Here is a 19,883-nt window from a genome sequence, read left to right as displayed (position 1 = left end):
ATGCCTCAGAACAAGCATTTTCGGCAGTAGCTTACTTGCGTAGACACAACGGTGAGGTAGCCTTTGCAGCTGGAAAATGTAGAGTCGCGCCATTGAAATTGATTACCATACCTCGTCTAGAGCTTCAAGCGGCTCTCATGGGTGCTCGACTAGGCGCCACTGTTCAAAGGGAGCATGACCTGAATATTGTGGATCGTTTTTTTTTGGACAGATTCCAGAGTAGTGTGGCACTGGTTACAGAACAACCCGCAAGACAAGAAATCGTTCGTCTCGAATCGAATATCCGAAATCAGAGAGCTGTCAAATTCAGATGAATGGAAGTGGTTACCAGGCGAGTTAAATGTTGCCGATGAAGCGACAAGGACAAAGCGACATGACACCACAAAACTCAAATGGACGACAGGCCCTGATTTCTTGAAACTTACTGAAGATAGATGGCCGAAGATTACGCCGCCTACTATCTTAGATGACATTGAATATACAATGGCGACACGTACCCGACCAGCAATGCCACTACCTGACATTAATCGTTTCTCAAGATGGTTACGTTTGATACGAGCATCAGATAACGTCATTTTATTTGTTGAAAGGCTCCGAAATAAATCACGAGTGTCTTTGGAGAGTCGGCATATGGATCGTGCTGAGCAATTGTGGATCATACAGAGCCAGCATGAAAGCTTTGGCGAAGATATAGCCAGAATCGAAACGAACAAGCCGATCGAGAAATGCAGCAAGCTTAAGAACTTATGCTCGTATATAGACGACAGTGGAGTTTTGCGACTGAAAGGAAGAGCAAGGGTGGTTCAAGACGTAGACACGGGTACACTTGATCCTGTACTGCTGGACGGAAAGCACCAGTACACGCGATTAATGATACGTCATTACCATGAAAAGGTCTTCCATGGGAATACCGAAACCGTCGTGAACGATCTGAGACAGAAGTACTGGGTGATAAATCTGCGATCAACTGTCAAGGCTGTTCAACACAGCTGTTTGATTTGTCGTCAACGAAAATCTCAGCCTTTACACCCCCCTACAGGAGACTTACCATTAGCGAGATTAGCTCATCATCATAGAGTATTCGCACACTGTGGGCTGGATTACTTTGGTCCCATGACTGTTACGATCGGGAGACGGCACGAGAAACGATACGGTGCACTGTTCACGTGCATGACGACCAGAGCGGTGCACATCGAGTTGGCCGGCAGCTTGACTACTGACTCGGCCATCATGGCGCTGAGACGCATGATGAACCGGATGGGAAACCCAAAGGTCATTTATTCCGATAACGGAACCAACTTCCGAGGCGCCAACACTGAACTTAAAAGGGTACTGAAGGAGGTAGATCAATCGGAAGTATAGAAATTTTTGACCAATGAGAGGATCGAGTGGCGCTTTAATCCACCGCTGGCTCCGCACATGGGCGGCTGCTGGGAGAGATTAGTGCGGAGCGTTAAAACATCGCTGAAAACGGTCCTCAACCAACAAGCACCAAAGGAGGAAACGCTGATGACATTGCTGACAGAGGTTGAGCACACGCTGAACTCACGTCCCTTGACGCACGTCTCTGTGTCGGAGAGTGATCCAGAATCTCTTACACCTAATCATTTTCTTATGGGTGGACCATCTAATGTACCCTGGTTGGGTAACTGTGATCAGGTTTCCCGAAATTTGCCCACATTGGTTCCTCGACCGTCTCGAGTACAGGATTGTTTGTTAGTCGAGGGGTCTTTGGTTTTGGTGGCGGATACATCTCTACCTAGGAATGTTTGGCTTAGAGGAGTGGTTGTTAAAGTTTTCCCTGGGCCCGACGGTTTATGTAGAGTAGCGGACATTCGGACGTCGGGCGGCATATTGCGGCGACCACTAACTAAATTAATAGTGTTAGGTAGCTCTGAATGAATTTTATTTTGTATCTTTTTAAATTTATGTATTTTTTTTGGCCGGGAGAATATTGATGATCTTTTTTTGATTTATAAAAAGAAAGTACGGTGACAAGTAACATGACATTTTGACATATAAAATAACAAACTTTGTGATCAATAATAAAAGCTATTGAAGGAAGATCATTTCTATTTATTGTGAGATATTTGACCAATTCTCTACAGGTAGTTTTTTCGTAAAACAATAGAGACGAGCCCTTCCTCGAATTCGTATCTAGCTCTTCCCTTTTGTTTTTATGAAAATAGAGAGAGACAGTATTATTCCGGGTTTAGTTTGCTATTTGCAGCTGTACTTTTGCGATATGAGTAATTAGGATAGCTTGTTAGTTTATCTATTGCAATGTCTGGGTCAAGTAGTTCACGTGGTGTAAATTTAATAATTATTGATAGTCGACGCGGTGGAAAAACTTTATTACGTGCCGGACATAAATATATTAAACGCAGAGAAAATAAAAATTCAAGTACTTGGCATTGTGTAAATAGGAGAAATAGTATTAAATGTAGTGGATATATAACTATTGAGAATACCAATAATACAATAATTAAAGATTATAAACACAGTGATCAGTGCGTGCCACATTTTGAAGACAATGAAGTTCAAATGGCTATAAGTGAGTGCAAAAAAGAAGTAAATTCAAATTACGGATCAGTACAGAAAATTTTCGAAAAACACATGGGTAACTTAAAAGACAAAGGGTTACAGGAAATGTTCCTGACTATAAAAAATTAAAAACAGTATTATACAGACACCGAAATAAGTCGTTGAACGTACCAAAACACAATTTAAGAATGTGGAAGAAATTATAATACCAGAAGAATTTAATAAGTATGTATTGGCTGATTATTGTAATGAAGACTGTAATCGAATAATTATATTTTCCTCGACAGAAGTAAAGGAACATATAAAATGTGTAACGCATTACTTTGGTGATGGCACTTTCGACGGCTGCCCAAACCCATTCGAACAAGTTTATGTCATTCATGGAGACATGGGAAGCACTGAGTTATCCACAAATGTAGCACAATTATTTTATATTCTGTTAAAAAACAAAGAAGGGAAAACTTATGAAAAAGTTTTCGAATTGATTAAACAAACTTTGCCTGAATGGCGTCCATCGAAATTTACCTTCGATTATGAAATAGGAGTAATAAATGCAGCAGCGAAGATTTTTCCTGATATCAAAATAAATGTATGTAACGTACATTTTCAAAAGAACGTTATCAAAAAAGCGAAATCTTTAAATCTCATGGAACACGAAGAGTCCTCGAACCATGTTAAGCAATGCATAGGCTTGGCGTTTTTGCCAAAACAAGATATTGAAGACGGCTGGCTGCATATAATGGAAAATAGGTATAATATCTTGGTTACTTTCCAAAATGATGTTTGAGTACTTGACTCTAATCATATGGCAAAAAAGTAAAGAACAACAATATCAGTAAGGACCTGTTAATTTCATTGCTTTACAAGTACGAACGTTTAATAAGTATTTTTTTCAGTTTCGACGATGAAGCTATGACCAAATTCAATGACTATTTTGTCACTCAGTGGCTTGAATATCCAGACCTCATTTGGTGTTGCCATAATGAACGCCATAGAACAACTAACTTGGCGGAATCATGGAATGGCAGATTCAACAAAATTATTGGAAAAAATCCCAGTTTATTATTGTTTCTGCAAACAATTGGCAACGACACATGTCACTTTGATATAAAACAAGCCAAGTAAGTTGTATTTTTTAGACAATATTTTAAGCAGATATAATATTTTTAAAAGCAGATATATATTTTTTTACATAATACGAGTACATAGAAGAATTTGAAAATGGATTTGATTTTATTTATTTTGGTAGATATTATTGGTTGTCGCCTTCTATTACAGACGGTTACTGAAAAAAATATAGCTTAACTTAAATAACTGATGATTTTTGTTATAGCTTTCGACTAAAAAGATCACCTATAAATTCAAGAAAAAGAACAAGTATAGAAATCGACCGCCAGATTCAAAAGCTAACAAAAAGTTACGAAAATAAAGCTATCTCCATTGGTGATTTTCTGATTAACATATCATAGTCAATATTTCGATCAGAACATTTAAAAAAATAGTTTATTTTAATTTTGTTTTTAGCCTATTAAAATGTTTAATACTTTTTCTCGATGTTGATTATTTTTTGTAGTTTATGTTTACAATTTGCGCCCTTTTCTCCATGTTGATTATTTGTAATTAATATATTTGTCTAGTTGGTTGTTGATTATTTTTATAGTTTATATAAATTTACAATTACTGCCTTTTCTCAATGTTGATTATTTGTAACTAATATTTATGTCTGGATGTTGTTTTTATTTGTAGTTTATAAGATCTAGTAGCTGAATGCCGACTTTCTGCAAAATGTCTACTAATATAAAATTTGATACAAATTATCGCTCTATGCCAACTTTCTCAAAATTTAGTACTTAGAGATCTCTGCATGCAGACTTTTTACAAAATTTCATTCAACATATCGTACTATGCCAACTTTTTCAAATTTAAATACAAGAGGTCGCTGCATGCCGACTTTTCAATTGATTACTCTGTTTAGTATTGTAAAGCCGACTTTTTAGAATCTTATTCCTAATTATATCGTAATGCCGACTTCCGTACAATCTAGTACAGAAATACTAATCAAGTTAAATGCATAATATACAGGGTGAGTCTTTATAAAGTGTAAATACGAAAGGGGGTCACACAACTCAATATTCTGAACAACTTTTATCATTAGACTTTTTTGAAAATCGCGAAAAAAATAAAAAAATTCATACATTTTTTTTGTGTACGAGGTTTTAAGTGTCTTTTGACTTTAACTGCTTATAGCTAACGTTGTATTACAGTTAGAGACATAAAATTTTTGAAAGGTAATGCAATGAGGTTACCGACATAGCTGTCAAAATATGCAAGCTGAAATGGCAGTGGGCTGGTCATATCTGCCGAAGAACCGATAACCGTTGGGGTAGACGAGTTCTCGAGTGGAGACCACGAACAGGCAAACGCACCGTGGGACGCCCTCCTGCCCGCTGGACTGACGACCTTAGGCGGGTGGCGGGTAGTGGTTGGATGAGGAAGGCCGAGGACCGAGTGTTGTGGTGCTCCTTGGGAGAGGCCTATGTCCAGCAGTGGATGATTATTGGCTGATGATGATGATAATGATGATAAGTACAGTTATGTTCAGAGATAGTGGTTTACTTATGTTACGATAATAAAAAAAACTACAATTTTGTCTTTCATTGTACTAGTAATCGGCATCCATATACGGTAAGACTCTAAAAATGAGGAAAGTTGGCATAGTACGATATAAATTTTAAAGAAATAAAATAATCGGCTTTATGAGATTGTCGGCATTCAGCGACCTCTTGTATTAAAATTTGAAAAAGTTGACATAGTACGATAAGTTGAATGAAATTTTGTAAAAATTCTGCATGCAGAGATCTCTAAGTACTAAATTTTGAGAAAGTTGGCATAGTGCGATAATTTGTATCAAATTTTATATTAGTAGACATTTTGCAGAAAGTCGGCATTCAGCTACTAGATCGTTTCACGGCCCTGGTACGGTCGTGTCCTTTTGAGCCAACACTTATTAGTTCACTTCACTTCACAGTTTTTTTATTGTATTTATGATGTATTTATTTAGCGGTGCATAAAACTTCTGATCAGCTAAAAGATCTTGGAGGCGTGTAGGAACTTCATCACCATCACAAACACTTTGTAGTTCAGTCACGAGTATCAGTCTGTGAACACCAAAACTTTGACAGTTAAATACGATGTGATTTAAATCAGCGTTATCTTCTTCACAAAAAGTGCATTTCGAGTCTTCAGCTAAGTTTAATCTCTTCAGGTGAATCCGTGTCTGGCAATGGCCAAATCTTATTCCATTTATGGTGGTAATGAATTTCCGACAATCAGCTGTTTTATTGCGGTGGTACCAAGGTTGGGCGGGCGGGCTTCCTTGAATATCAGCATACCATCTTCCCTTTTCTTTGCTCGTCTCTTTCCAGTAATCATGCCACAGTAATTTTATTTTGTGCTTGAGTTGAGAGTGGTAGTCAGTAAAAGGAATCTTTAGGTCTGTGGTGTGATCTTCATTGTGTTCATTTCTGGTTGCTTGGTCAACTATCTCATTTCCAGTGAATCCTCTATGAGATGGTACCCATACAAACTCAATAGTTTTACCAGTGTTGTACAAATCGTTAATTACATTTTTAATATTAATTAGTAAATAATTTACGAAATATTTAGAACAATTATTTTTTAATGCAGTTAAAACACTTAAGGGTCGGCAAGGGGGAATCGAGGGTTGGCATTGTCATAGAATTATGTAGAAAACGATGCTCTACAACCTTAAAAAATCACACAGGTAGCCGAAGAGTCTAGCTAGGTGCTGAATGATTCGAATTCAAGTAAATGCTTATGAATAACTGCAAATAAAATCGAAAAACCAGTAAATCACACTCCCGTATTGTAACAACTGTGTCGTAATTATCAAGAATTTTCATATGATTTTTATCATTTTATAAAGTTAAATGCTTGGACTAGGCGCTAAATACCTTGTTTTTTAATAAACACACACTTATTTTGTGTAAATTAATCCCAAACTTGAGCAATTTTTTTCCCTCAAATCTTCATACAAATATCTATGGCGGCTTTCTGTGTTATAAAACATTGAGTATGAATGGTCTGGAGACGAAATAGGCAGACGTTCCCCTCTGGCGGGGTGGTAGGCCAGAAAGGCCCACCGATTTATAAAAACTAGTTGCAGTCTCAATTTTCACTAGACTCAATCTAGTTGGCAAAGCGTTCGTTTCATAGAAAATGATTTGTTTACATACTAAAATGGCAGCTTCAATTCATAGAATATCCGGATTCCGGATTTGATCACAGATTTGGTCATGGTTCATTGTTATTAGCTGTTTCCAAGCAACCAATGTCAAAAAAATGCAATAGTGATGTACCGGTATGTAGATATATATTAATCGACAAAATAGGTCATAGTTGGGAAGCGTCCGTAGTCGAATTGGCTTCAGTAATCGTAACTGATCACTGAGGTTAAGCAACAACTGACACGGTCAGCCATTGGTAGGTACAGCATGAGTTACCGATTTCAAATGGTTCTTTTCTGGACGCTTCCGTGCTTCGGACGGGACGTTAAGCCGTGGGTCCCGGTTGCTGCTTCGGCAGCCAGTCGTTAAGCCTAGTCAGAGGCCGCCCGAAGGGGCGGCTTGAAAGCATCTGACCGTCGGGTTGCCCACTTACTCGACAACTTCAGTGTACTCATTCAAAAACGGCGATACGGCTCGCGACCTTTCACGTGAGTATAAATGTACGGCGAAAAGCGGGTGACTTCGTTTATTAATCATTCCTAATTAAATTTAACTATACCTAATTAATTTGAAATTAGTATTTCTAACCCATGTTCTCGAATTCATCGATAACACTTATCGATAATTGTCACATCCATTGGCAAGAAAAATGAAGACACTGTGTTCATTATTAAATGTCACTTCACGTAACCCTTATTGCTGGGAATTAAAACTCATAATGATATGTCCATGAGACATAATCATGGTAAACGGTAAAATTTCCCCCCGCAAAAATTGGCAGACTTTTTTGTATCAAGAAAGATCGCTATGACGCTTCCCGAGGGTACACCTGAGTCCGCGTTGTTCTATGTTATAAAATCATAAACACAAGCGACGTTTGACTCAGTCGGCCGCTGGTCTCCAAAAAAGGGTCACGTCGGTTTAGGCAGCACTGACAGCTCGCGATCTTATCGTGTGCAGATACAAAATCACTGCACATTGGTTATCATTTCACTTTTTCAACTTTTATGACACCAACATAATTTGATTTGAAATTGAGGAAGCATAATTCGTCCAGTATATTCAATACATTAAATTAAATTAGAGAGTGTGCAATATTCTCGTGACATTACAGTCTCGTAAAGGTCTGATGAAGAGGAATATAGCGAATGGATCTAAGTGATGACAATACGCACGAACATCATCATCAGGTTAGGGATCAAAAATACAGTCTCATGGTGCTGGTTGAGGTATGGTCTCGTGAGGATCTGATGAGGGCAGTAACACGGTGGTGGCTCAATTTTATTTTAAAGATGTTAATAGTTAAAAGCATCGAGTTTGGGCTATTAAGTATGTTTTTCAGAGAGAGAGAAAGATATTTTATCTTTCCTCTGGATGAGTTAGGTTTACTGGGTTTACTAAGTTCATTCTGTTAATGTCATCAAGTTGTTATGTGTTCATAAGTAATAATTATTTATTAACAAAATGCTGATGGTTCTCCACGAAAATTTAAAAATAAAAATATAATAAATAAAAATAAATTCGTAACGTAAAATTGTCAATGACGAAATTTCTTCTATAGACAGTAGCCACTAAAAAAACCAACGATAGATGGCGTGATTTGAAGATAAAGATACATTTATTCGACACATAGACAGCAACAACAAAAAAAATTTACAGATTTAAAGAAAAGAAACACATACTTATACAAAACAACAAAGCAAAAAAAGGATACACATCAAAATAACCGGAAAGAATATAAGCCCCAATTTACTTGTGTGGGACAGGGAGTACCATAATATTTTTTTGGGGTATTCCCCATCTATGCGAAATATCAGCTTGATATCTTTACAAAAAAAAATATTATGCTGCTACCAAAAAATGTACTTACAGGTATTGAAAAAGCTGTATATACCTACTAAACAAATTATAAACAAACAAAAAACCCGACTGCACGCTAAAAAGATGAAAACAAGTCCCAATGTTAATGGAAAGTATCGAAGGCGGGGACCAGCAGAGGGTTCACCGTTTAGCTGAATGTCCCCGCCTGCGATACTTTCCATTAACATTCTATCTATCTGCTGACTGAAACGCCCACCGGTTCATAAAAACTAGTTACAGTCTCAATTTTCACTAGACTCAATCTAGTCGGCAAAGCGTTCGTTTCGTGTAAAATGAGCTGTTTACATACTAAATGACAGCTTCGTTGCATAGAATATTCGGATTCCCGGATTTGATCACAGATTTGGTCGCCTTCGGTCATGGTTTATTGTTATTAGCCGTTGCCTAGCAACCAATGTCAGAAAAATGCCATAGTGATGGACCGGTATGTAAATATGTGCTTATCGACAAAAAAGGTCACAGTTAAAGGAGGTTACACATAGCTTATTTTATTTTTCAAAAATTTGCTCTGATGTATGAGATAGTACTAAAGTGGTGAACGTAAGCTGACAGGGTTGACTAGGGGGTCACTCTCAACATTTTTTGGTCATCGCTTTCAGGAAATTCAAGATGTAAAATCCAACCAATCTTCAGTTGTAAAGAAGATCGACAGTTGTAAAGAACAATTTATGAATCTATTATACTATAATATTTTGACATTTCCGTGCCTATATATTTATGAGGTAGCAATATTCGTCAAAAGTTATCCTCACTTATTTGAAAAATTAAGCAGACGCAGCAACAAAATAAAAACACTAACGCATAAAACCGCTTTTTTTAGTAAAAGTATATTCGGAATGGTATCCAAGATATATAACAAGCTACCTGATGATCTACGTGACGTCGGAAATATTTTGACTTTTAAAAAACACCTACATAAGTTCCTTACTAATAAAAATTACTACAAAGTTTCTGAATATCCTTAACTTAACTTTGAGTCCGATTAATTTGTTGGTCAAATCGATATCTAGGACTTAACTTATTTTGTATCTGATTAATGTAATGTGTGATTTTCTATGTGTATTGTGCATGCTGTGTCCTGCTTGTATCATTCAATTTTTTTATATTTTATTTTATATATTTGTGTATATGCATTGAAAAATTTGTACGTCTTACGACATAACATAGAGAAACACTGTAAAAAACTATGTAATCAATACCTACCTACCTATGTTATACAAATAAAGAATTTTGAATTTGAATTTTGAATTTGAAACCAAGTTTCTATGGAGCAGAAAATCCATTTTTGTCGTATAGAAAAAAAATGTTTAGTTTGACAAGTAAATCATAGCTAGGTACGGTGGCCTGCGCCTAAAAGTATACAGGCGGAGTTTTTAAAATAGCGATCTCAAGCTCACATGCTGCTCAAGTACATCCACATAAACACCACTGCTACACACATCACACACAACACGTCCTCGGATTTATAACAGATGTAGCTGGTCCCTTCATCATCAGGGATCGCTATTTTAAAAACTGCGCCTGTATACTTTTAAGCGCAGGCCACCGTACATAGGTTAGCTTTTTTGGAAGCATTTCATCTACATTCCATAAGTATTTTATGAAAAAACATTAAAAGATAAGTTATAGAAATTAATGCTTCATATTATTATGTTCTATTCTATTCTATTTAATTAATAAATTCAAAATTATTATTTCCAACACATGATCTCGAATTCATCGATAACGCTTATCGATAATTGTTACATCCATGGCAAGAAAAAATGACGACACTGTGTTCATAATTAAATGTCTCTTCACATAACCCTTATTGCTAGGAATCAAAACTCATAATTACATGTCACATGAGACTTAATCAAGGTAAACGGTAAAATTTCCCCCCGCAAAAATTGGCAGACTTTTTTGTATCAAGAAAGATTGCTATGACGCTTCCCGAGGGTACACCCGAGTCCGCGTTGTTCTATGATTATAGCCATGTCTGTAAAATAGCCATAAAGAGTCTTTGTACATATTTACAGAAATAGACTTTAAGTAAATTATGGTACGAAGTAATTCAGGGATATTACCCAATAATAATTGAGATCTATTTAAATATATATTTATTTAAACCTGTTAGGCACAGTTCTGGAACAGTGCAGCGAAATGCAGTGCGAAGTGTTTACTCTCTTCGTAGACTTCGAAAAAGCGTTCAACAGAGTGAAGTGGTCTAGCATCTGGAAAATCTTAAAGAAGAAAGGTATCCCGGAGAAAATCATATCGATGATACGATGCCTATACATAGGTTCCTCATGCAGAGTTCTGCACTGCGGCGAGCTCACTGAACCTATACCTGTCACCGCGGGCGTCAAACAAGGCTGTTTACTATCACCCCTCCTCTTTATAACGGTTCTGACGACGTAATGCGTAGAGCCACATGCGAATCGCAGAGAGGTCTGCCATGGACACAGGAACAGCAATTAGAGGACATCGACTTTGCAGACGATCTTTGTCTGCTATCGACTAAACGCCAACACCTGCAGTCCAAAATTGACGACCTCGCCAGAGAAGCAGAAAAGGATGGACTACGCATAAACTGGCGCCGACATCGACGCCCGCATCAACAAGGCCCGCCGGTCAGCCTTTGCGCAGCTCAAGCCCGTCTGGGACTCCTCCGTCATCGCTCGCCGCACTAAAGTTCGGATTTTCGAGTCAAACGTCAAGTCAGTACTTTTATATGGTTGCGAAACGTGGTTCGTTAGAGATGACCTAACAAGAAGGCTACAAGTGTTTGTCAACAAATGCCTTAGACAGATACTAAAGGTATTCTGGCCGCGAACCATCTCGAATACGGAGTTATGGAGACTGACCAACCAGAGGAGAATTGACTCGGAAATCCGGCTTAAGAAGTGGAGCTAGATTGGCCATACGCTGCGGAGATCCAAAGACCATCCACCCAAAATCGCCCTGACAAAGTGGGCTGCATCTGGCAAGCGAAAGAGGGGACGGCCAAAAACCACGTGGCGTCGCACTGTCGTGCAGGAGGCAGCCGCCCTCGGCATGAGCTGGCACGAAGTCGAAGGCATGGCACAGGACCGGTCAGAGTGGAAATCTACACTTCGAGCCCTATGTCCCTGATTAGGGATATCAGGACCTGATGATGATGATGATGATGATGATTTAAATATGGGCCCAAGCTATTAAATGAAATATTATGTTGAGTTGGAAGAATTCTATTTAAGACACAACTATTATCTGATGCTAATATCTTAAGGCAAAAGCGTTCAACTATTTGAAATCTTCTGAAATGCAGAGGGAGAATGCAGGTTTCACAATCACATTGCATAGCATTAATGGCACATAGCACCAGAAATTATTCTTAATGCTTTATTTTGTATGATATCCAGTTTCTTTAAGGTAGTGATATTTGCATTCATATAAGCTAATGAACTGTAGTCAAAGTGACTACGAACTATGCTTTTGTATAACATTGATAATATCTTTGGGTCAGATCCCCAATGCACTCCAGCAAGAGATTTCAATATGTTGAGTCCTTTACAAGCATTTTTAATTATATAATTAATTTAATTATTTACAGTGTATATTAACAAATCAACGGCAAACTGCAAAAATGTTACATTTGTTAGGGTTAAGTATTTATTGATTTGTGAGGTATGTTATACAAGAGAAGGGAAATTGTGGCCTCTTGCATTGTTCCTTTGTACACATGTCCTGGTCCATGTATATTATTATTAAATTTGACATACATTGTCCTCTTATATAAAAAAATAAATATCCATATACAGATATCACCTGGAATGCCAATTTCAGACAAGATTTGTATTAGAACAGATAGATTGACGTTGTCGAAGGCACCTTGGACATCAAGAAATGCACAAACAGTTGCTGAGTGACCATGAAAAGAATTCTTAATGTCTTCTACAAGAGAAGTGAAACTTTTCTGCAGCACTACGACCCTTTCGAAATAAAAATTGTTGTTCAAGTAATATTTTATTTGTTTCTACAAAATGGTCTAATCTTGTTTTAAGCATGAATTCAAATAGTTTACCTACGCATGAAGAAAGTGCAATTGGTCTGTAGGAATTAAAATCATGTTTTGGTTTATCTTGCTTTAAAATTGGTATAACACACTGTGTTTTCCATGTGTCAGGGATAGAATCAGATATCCATAGCAAATTAAAAATGTTTAGCAAAGTTTTTTGTGCAGTTATGTGCATGTGGCAAATAAGTTTGTATGGAATATCATCCAGACCAGGAGAAGTATCTCTCCGGGTTTTTATTGCTGCTAAGAACTCATTGAAGGAGAACGGCTGAGAGAGAAAATCATTACTATCAAAATTATTTCTATAAAAGTATTTATTTAATGAAGCATCATCTATTTGTTTCTCAGGAGGAGATTGAGGTGCATATTTATCCAGAAAAGAGGGGATCCACTCATCATTTTTGGGAGTTTTGGGTAAGGCTGCACGTTTAAATCTTCTTATATAATTCCAAATTATACTTGAGGATCAAACGAACTTACCTGAAGTGAAGTTCGATCATAATTATATGAGCGTCTTCATTCTTAGCGATTTATGTTTACATGTTGTAGTGGCGCCTCCAAGCGTCACCCTTGCACGGTTTTTTAAAAGTTTTTTCTGTCTACCTTAAAATTTCCCTCTGAACACTTGGTCCGACTGCTTAGTCCGACTGATCGGACCAAGTGAACTTTTTTTTCCTATTGGTTCGAATCATCGGATGAATAGGAAAAGTGAGTCCACCTTGTCCGACCGATCGGATCAAGTGAACTATTGATCCGAATCATCGGACGAGTAGGAAACGTGAGTCCACTTTGTCCTCTCTGCTTAGTCCCCGGTTTTTTTCAATTTGACGAAGCCTGGAACATCAAAGTGCAAATCACACATACCTAGGTACATACATATTATGCTCACGACTGTAATCCCCGAAGCGGTAGTCAGAGGTGACTCGCAAGCGAGACACCCGCTTTTCGCTGTACATTTGTACTCAAGTGATAGGTCGCGAGCCATATCGCCGTAAGTGTATATCGTTAAGGATATATCCCCAACCCTCTTTAATTAAATTTGATGGCAAAAAGGGTATAGCTACAATTCTTTTGCTACTTTATTGCTTTGTAATTTTGTACTCCTTAGAATAAACTTATCAGTAAAGGTTATTAAACCTGCTTAGAAAATGCATTTTAGACAGGCTTATTACTCTTAATATTAGAAGATCAATTCAATTCAAACCTCGTAGGAACATCAGTTGACAGTTCATGTCAATAAAATAATGCACGAATATAATTTATTTATTGAAATATATTGATGAGAACAGGCATGTTTAAGTGAAAACTATAAAATGTCCGACGAACAATTACTATTCATTAGGCGCAAAGGCGGTTTAGTATTACTATACGGTGGAAGACAATTCTACCGCAATAAAACCTATAAAAATGGTTCTGCAGTTTGGGTCTGTAGAAATAAGAAGACTGAAGGATGTCATGGATCCGTAACTTTAGAGGTAAGTTCTTTTCTCTGCAAATGTAAAACTATAGCTAGTCAAATATCTTTTAAACTTTTTTGGTGGAAATGGTTGTGTGCGTTACTCGGGAGTAATATTTGCACGATTGCAGCATCTCGGAATGGACAGATCGGATAATGATTAATGATAGTTTTTTTACATTTAATCTGGATAATTTGTTATAATTTGGTAGTATTATCGAATATTTATTTTACAGGGTGACAAAATTCTGAAACAAAAGGAACACAAATGTGACACTAACATATTTAAAAATGATATCGACAAGCAAATATCATTAATGAAACAAGCAGCAACTGATACATTAGAACCGATCAAAACTATCTACGATGATTACGTGATTCCTTTAAAAGACGCTGGCGTTGATATTATTTCAAAAATACCACCGTATACTTCTTTGAAAACTACACTATTCAATCAACGAAGAAGAGGCCTTAATGTTTCTAAACTAGCTTTTAAAAGCCCTATGGAGGTAGAGGTACCGGAGAAATTTGAAACATTTGTCTTGGGTGATTATTGTGATAACGAAACTCGCATAATATTATTTTGCTTTGATGAAACGAAAGATTTATTAATGACGTGTAATTCGTTCTACGGAGACGGCACATTTCACTCTTGCCCACCACCATTTGTACAGTTATATAGTATACATGCTGATGCTAGTTCGAGTTCTACTGCGTTGAACGTGATCCCAGTCATTTATGTATTGATGTCAAATAAAACCGCTGAAAGTTATGAGATCATGCTTAACATAATTAAGTCACAGATTCCAGGGTTCAATCCTGCTCACTTCATGACGGATTATGAAGCAGCATCTATGAAAGCTATACAAAATGTATTTCCACAAGCTAATATCAAGGGTTGCTTTTATCACTTCGCAAGAGCTCTATGGAGAAAAGCCAAGGAGTACAAAATCACCAAACAGCAAAGCAGCAAAAGAATCGTAGCCCTGTCCACAGCATTACCTTTCCTGCCATCAAATTCAGTGAAAGAGGGCTGGGAATACATCGATAATGATATATTGAACGAACTCTTTGATTGTCCAGGCTTGGTCAAATTCAAACAGTACATGGAGCAACACTGGCTAAAGAGTAATAACTTTATAGAAAAATGGTCCATCTTTGGGACAAACATTCGCACCACTAACTGTCTTGAAGGGTGGCACTCCAAAATTAATCAGTTGGTCGGTAAAAAAACACCAAATCTGTTCAAACTTCTGACAATTTTACAAAGGGACTCAAAATTAAACGTTATAAAAATGAAGGGTGGTTTACAACAAAAAAGGTCAAAGGAAACCATTTATCGTGACAAATTGATAAAGACCACAAATATGATGCTCACTGACCATAAAATTCCTGTTGGATATTTTTTAGAACGCTTGGCCTGGAAAGGATCATTATTTAAGTGAAGATTATATATAATATTATAAGGTTATGTATAATAGCCACGTTCTCCCGTGTCCAATAACCGTTGATGGCATGACTCTAGAAGTTGTTTAACAATATGTCTACCTTGGACAGACTCTGCAGCTGGGTAGAAACAACTTCCAATCAGAGGTCAATAGAAGAATACAGTTGGGCTGGGCAGCATTTGGCAAACTTCGTCAAGTCTTCTCGTCGCCTATACCACAAAGTCTCAAGACGAAAGTCTTTGATCAGTGTGTCATACCGGTTATGACCTATGTTCTGGAGTGGAGGCCGCGACTAGGCAAACGTAGTCGCCCTCCGGCTAGATACTCCGGCTGAATACGATTGGATGCGGAAAGCTAAAGATCGCATCCAGTGGCGTGCTTTGGGAGAGGCCTACGTCCAGCAGTGGACTGCTATAGGCTAATGATGTAATAAAGTCTCACTGTTGTTCTCTTTTTTGTTGTGCTTAGAATGTTTTTAGTTTATGTTTTTTAACCTATAGTTCTTAAGTTAGCTAAAGTTCCGAATAAAGTTTTGTTTGATTTCTAAAAGTTGTCTCACTATTCTATTCTATTCTATTCTATTCTATTCTATTCTATTCTATTCTATTCTATTCTGTTCTATTCTATTCTATTCTATTCTATTCTGTTCTATTCTGTTCTGTTCTGTTCTGTTCTATTCTATTCTATTCTATTCTATTCTATTCTATTCTATTCTATTCTATTCTATTCTATTCTATTCTATTCTATTCTATTCTATTCTATTCTATTCTATTCTATTCTATTCTATTCTATTCTATTCTATTCTATTCTATTCTATTCTATTCTATTCTATTCTATTCTATTCTATTCTATTCTATTCTATTCTATTCTATTCTATTCTGTTCTATTCTATTCTGTTCTATTCTATTCTATTCTATTCTATTCTATTCTAAAAGTTTTAGTTCTTTCTGTCCGACTCCGACTACTTGGTCCGATCAGGCGGACCATAAGTTCTAATTTCAAAGTAGTAATGATAGTCCGATTCATTAATCGAACCAATAGGAAAAAAAAGTTCACTTGGTCCGATCAGTCGGACTAAGCAGTCGGACCAAGTGTTCAGAGGGTAAAATTTCACTCGCTCTTTAGCGGTCCGGTCTCTCTGAGCTCCTCATTTTGTTTAAAGTAAGAACCTTCCTGATTTTTATTTTATATTTGTCGAAAAGGGATGGGATTTTTAACCTAAAAATTCAGGGTGGGTTTGGATAAATCGCTAAGAATGAAGACGCTCATATAATTATGATCGAACTTCACTTCAGGTAAGTTCGTTTGATCCTCAATTATATTTCGCGTCTTCATTCTTAGCGATTTATGTTTACATGTTGTAGGATGTTCATAGAATACAAATATAAAATGCCATGATGTTATAATAAATCATCTTTTAATCATAACAAAAATACGTACATTAGGTACTTATGAATAATAATTAAGAGGTAATTATCACCTGGAATTACTGTTAACAAGAACAATAGTAAGTATCGTAAGTACAATTTAGGTATACATACATAGGTTACAAAATTAAACAGAATGGTTTGATAACAATGATCGAGCAAAATCAGAATCAACAACTTCCTTATTGTAAAATTTTGCAAAAGTTGAGGATGCATTGGTCCATCCAGCACATTTTCTAATTACATCAATACTAACGCCGAGTTTGCTGGCGGTGGTGGTCGCCGCGTGGCGGGTACTGTGCGCGCTAAATAATGAAGTGTCTATACCACTTTTACATAATATGTCTTTAATCCAATGACTCAATGTCTGAGTTGTTATTTTATGATGTGGTTTTTTGAAATTAATAAAAAGTTGGTTTTCTAAACTACGAAGTTGACTAGTTTTATTTAAATATTCTTTAAGACATGATGCGGGACAAATACTAATGTTTTCCCTATAGTAAGGGAGTTTAAGTACAGGTTGGTATGAATTAGGCTTGGATGTTTTAATTATATCTGGAATATAAATAATAATTTCATCTGGGTTCTGTGCATTGATGTTAGGTAATTTAATAAGACTAAGGGTTTGCACGCGATGAGCAGTGACAAGCGCTAGCAGGGTCACAGTCTTTTTTGACAAAACTTCTAGGGTAAGGTCTTCATTAGGCCCCTGTTGTGATAAATAAGTTAAAACAATATTTGGATTCCAACTAAAATCATATTTTGGTTTTGAAGGTCTCATTCTAAAGACTCCCTTCATAAATTTTTTATTCTATAATCATCTAATATTTCATTAAATAATAGAGTTAAAGAAGACTTGTGAGAATTTATGGTTCCGTAACTAGCACCTTTATGGAACATATCTGTCAAAAAATCAATTATTATAGGCACAGAAGCAACTGAATAATCATAACGGTGATTTCTACAATATAATAGCCAGGCTCTTATACCACAATCATACTGCTTATATGTATTGTCAGAAAGGCCATTTAACATAATCTCAACACCTTGTTCCGGTAAATTCATGTTTAGGTATTTTTCCCTGATAATTTGGCGGCAACTAGCCGCAATGAGCGGTGAAGAGGGTGAGGCAACCTGGAAGGGGATTTTAGCAATTTAATATCCGGTAAAAATGTAATAAAGCTGTTACACGCTAATTTTCTAAATAACGGAAACCATGGTTGTGTCTGCCAGTAGGGTACGACAAGAACACCTTCAGCCTTATCTATTATTATTTTATTAAGTGTTTTTAAAATTAATGCAAATGGTGGGAAAGCATAAAAATATACATTTTTCCACGAAATGGTAAAAGCGTCGATAGCCCAGGCATCTGGGTCTCTTTGCCAGATCACGTATATGGAACATTTTGCATTAGCGCGACTAGCAAAAAGGTCGATATCAAATTCACCAAAACAATGTTCAATCTCATGAAAAGCATAGTCACCAAGTTCCCACTCAGTGTCAGAGAACCTTCTTCTCGATAGAGAATCTGCTTTTTCATTGTTTTTCGTGTTTATGTACGACGCGAAAACATATAGATTTCTGCTTTCACACCATTCCCATAACGCTCTAGCTACTTTATGTAAATGTGGATATTGTACACTGCCCATTCGATTTATACAAGAGATGGCAGTGGTGTTGTCGATCCTAAGCAAAATTTCACATTGTGTTAATTTTTTTGTAAATATTTTTAATCCAAATAAAGCTGCTTTTAATTCTAACTCATTAATATGTAAATTCATTTCATCTGTGGTCCATAGCCCATGCGACTCTTCACCATTGCAATATGCGCCCCAACCTGTTAGCGAAGCATCAGAAAATATCTCTAAGACAAATAAATTTGATTTAATTTTACTATAACCTGTATCAATATTATTAAGCCACCAAATTAAATCCTCTTTAATTTCTTCTGACAAATAAATAGTCTGGTTGTAGTTAGGATTTTTTGATAAATACAAATATTTAAGGGCCTCAATTTTCTTAGTGTATAGCCAAGAGTAGTCTAAGGCTGGACATGCCGACACTAAAAGGCCATTCAGCCGTGTGAAATCATGTAAATTACATTTATTTTTATTCAAAAACATCTTTATAAAGTGCTTGATTTTTTCTTTCTTATCGGTGGGTAACTGTAAGGTCATTTCAACCGAGTTAAAAACAAAACCTAAATACCTACATTGAGTACTCGGAACAAGGCAACTCTTTTCTTTATTAATAATAAATCCCAATGATTGCAGCAAGTCTAAAGTTATACGGACATTTTTCTCACATTCACTATAACTTTGTCCAAAACACATATAGTCATCAAGAAATATTACTGATAGTATGTTTTTATTTCTAAGGTGCTCCATGACTGGTTTCAACAATTTGGTGAAAACGTACGGAGCTGTACATAAACCGAAGGGTAGGCATGTAAATTCATAAGTGCAGTCACGATATTGAAAACAAAGATACTTGCGAAAGGATTTATGGACAGGCAATAAAAAATGGGTGTCATTTAAACGATCGCCAATTAAATCCGTTTTGAATTTGCTAAATAATAGGTTTGAAGGCAAAATAGTAGATTTGCCAGCAAATTTTTGCCCCCAAACAATTTTAAATCAATTCAACAATTAATCACTTAAAATTGCCGGGATTTATGATCAAGTGGCAAGTTAACATTTATGTATATATTTTAATAGGTATGTCCACATAACTCGATGTTATGTTTAATATTTAAATGAAACAAAAAATTAAGTTTAAATCATCAATATTCTTAATTAAAAACAACATAAACAACCTTCTTCTAATTATAACTTAAACCTT

The 19,883-nt window shown here is 36.4% G+C and overlaps 1 protein-coding gene across 1 annotated transcript; it reads left to right on the top strand.

Moving 5' to 3' along the window:
• Positions 1-13,829: 13,829 nt before the first annotated feature.
• Positions 13,830-16,008, top strand: LOC119691380. Its single transcript, XM_048632935.1, has 2 exons — positions 13,830-14,186; positions 14,404-16,008. Exons 1-2 carry the CDS (start codon positions 14,025-14,027, stop codon positions 15,610-15,612), a joined length of 1,371 nt encoding a protein of 456 aa, XP_048488892.1. The 5' UTR covers positions 13,830-14,024; the 3' UTR covers positions 15,613-16,008.
• Positions 16,009-19,883: the final 3,875 nt, after the last annotated feature.

This window comes from Plutella xylostella, chromosome Z (genome assembly GCF_932276165.1).
Source record: "Plutella xylostella chromosome Z, ilPluXylo3.1, whole genome shotgun sequence".
NCBI classification, from domain to species: domain Eukaryota; kingdom Metazoa; phylum Arthropoda; class Insecta; order Lepidoptera; family Plutellidae; genus Plutella; species Plutella xylostella.
The sequence above is the reverse complement of the archived record's forward strand: the minus strand, read 5'-3'. Positions and strand labels throughout refer to the sequence as shown.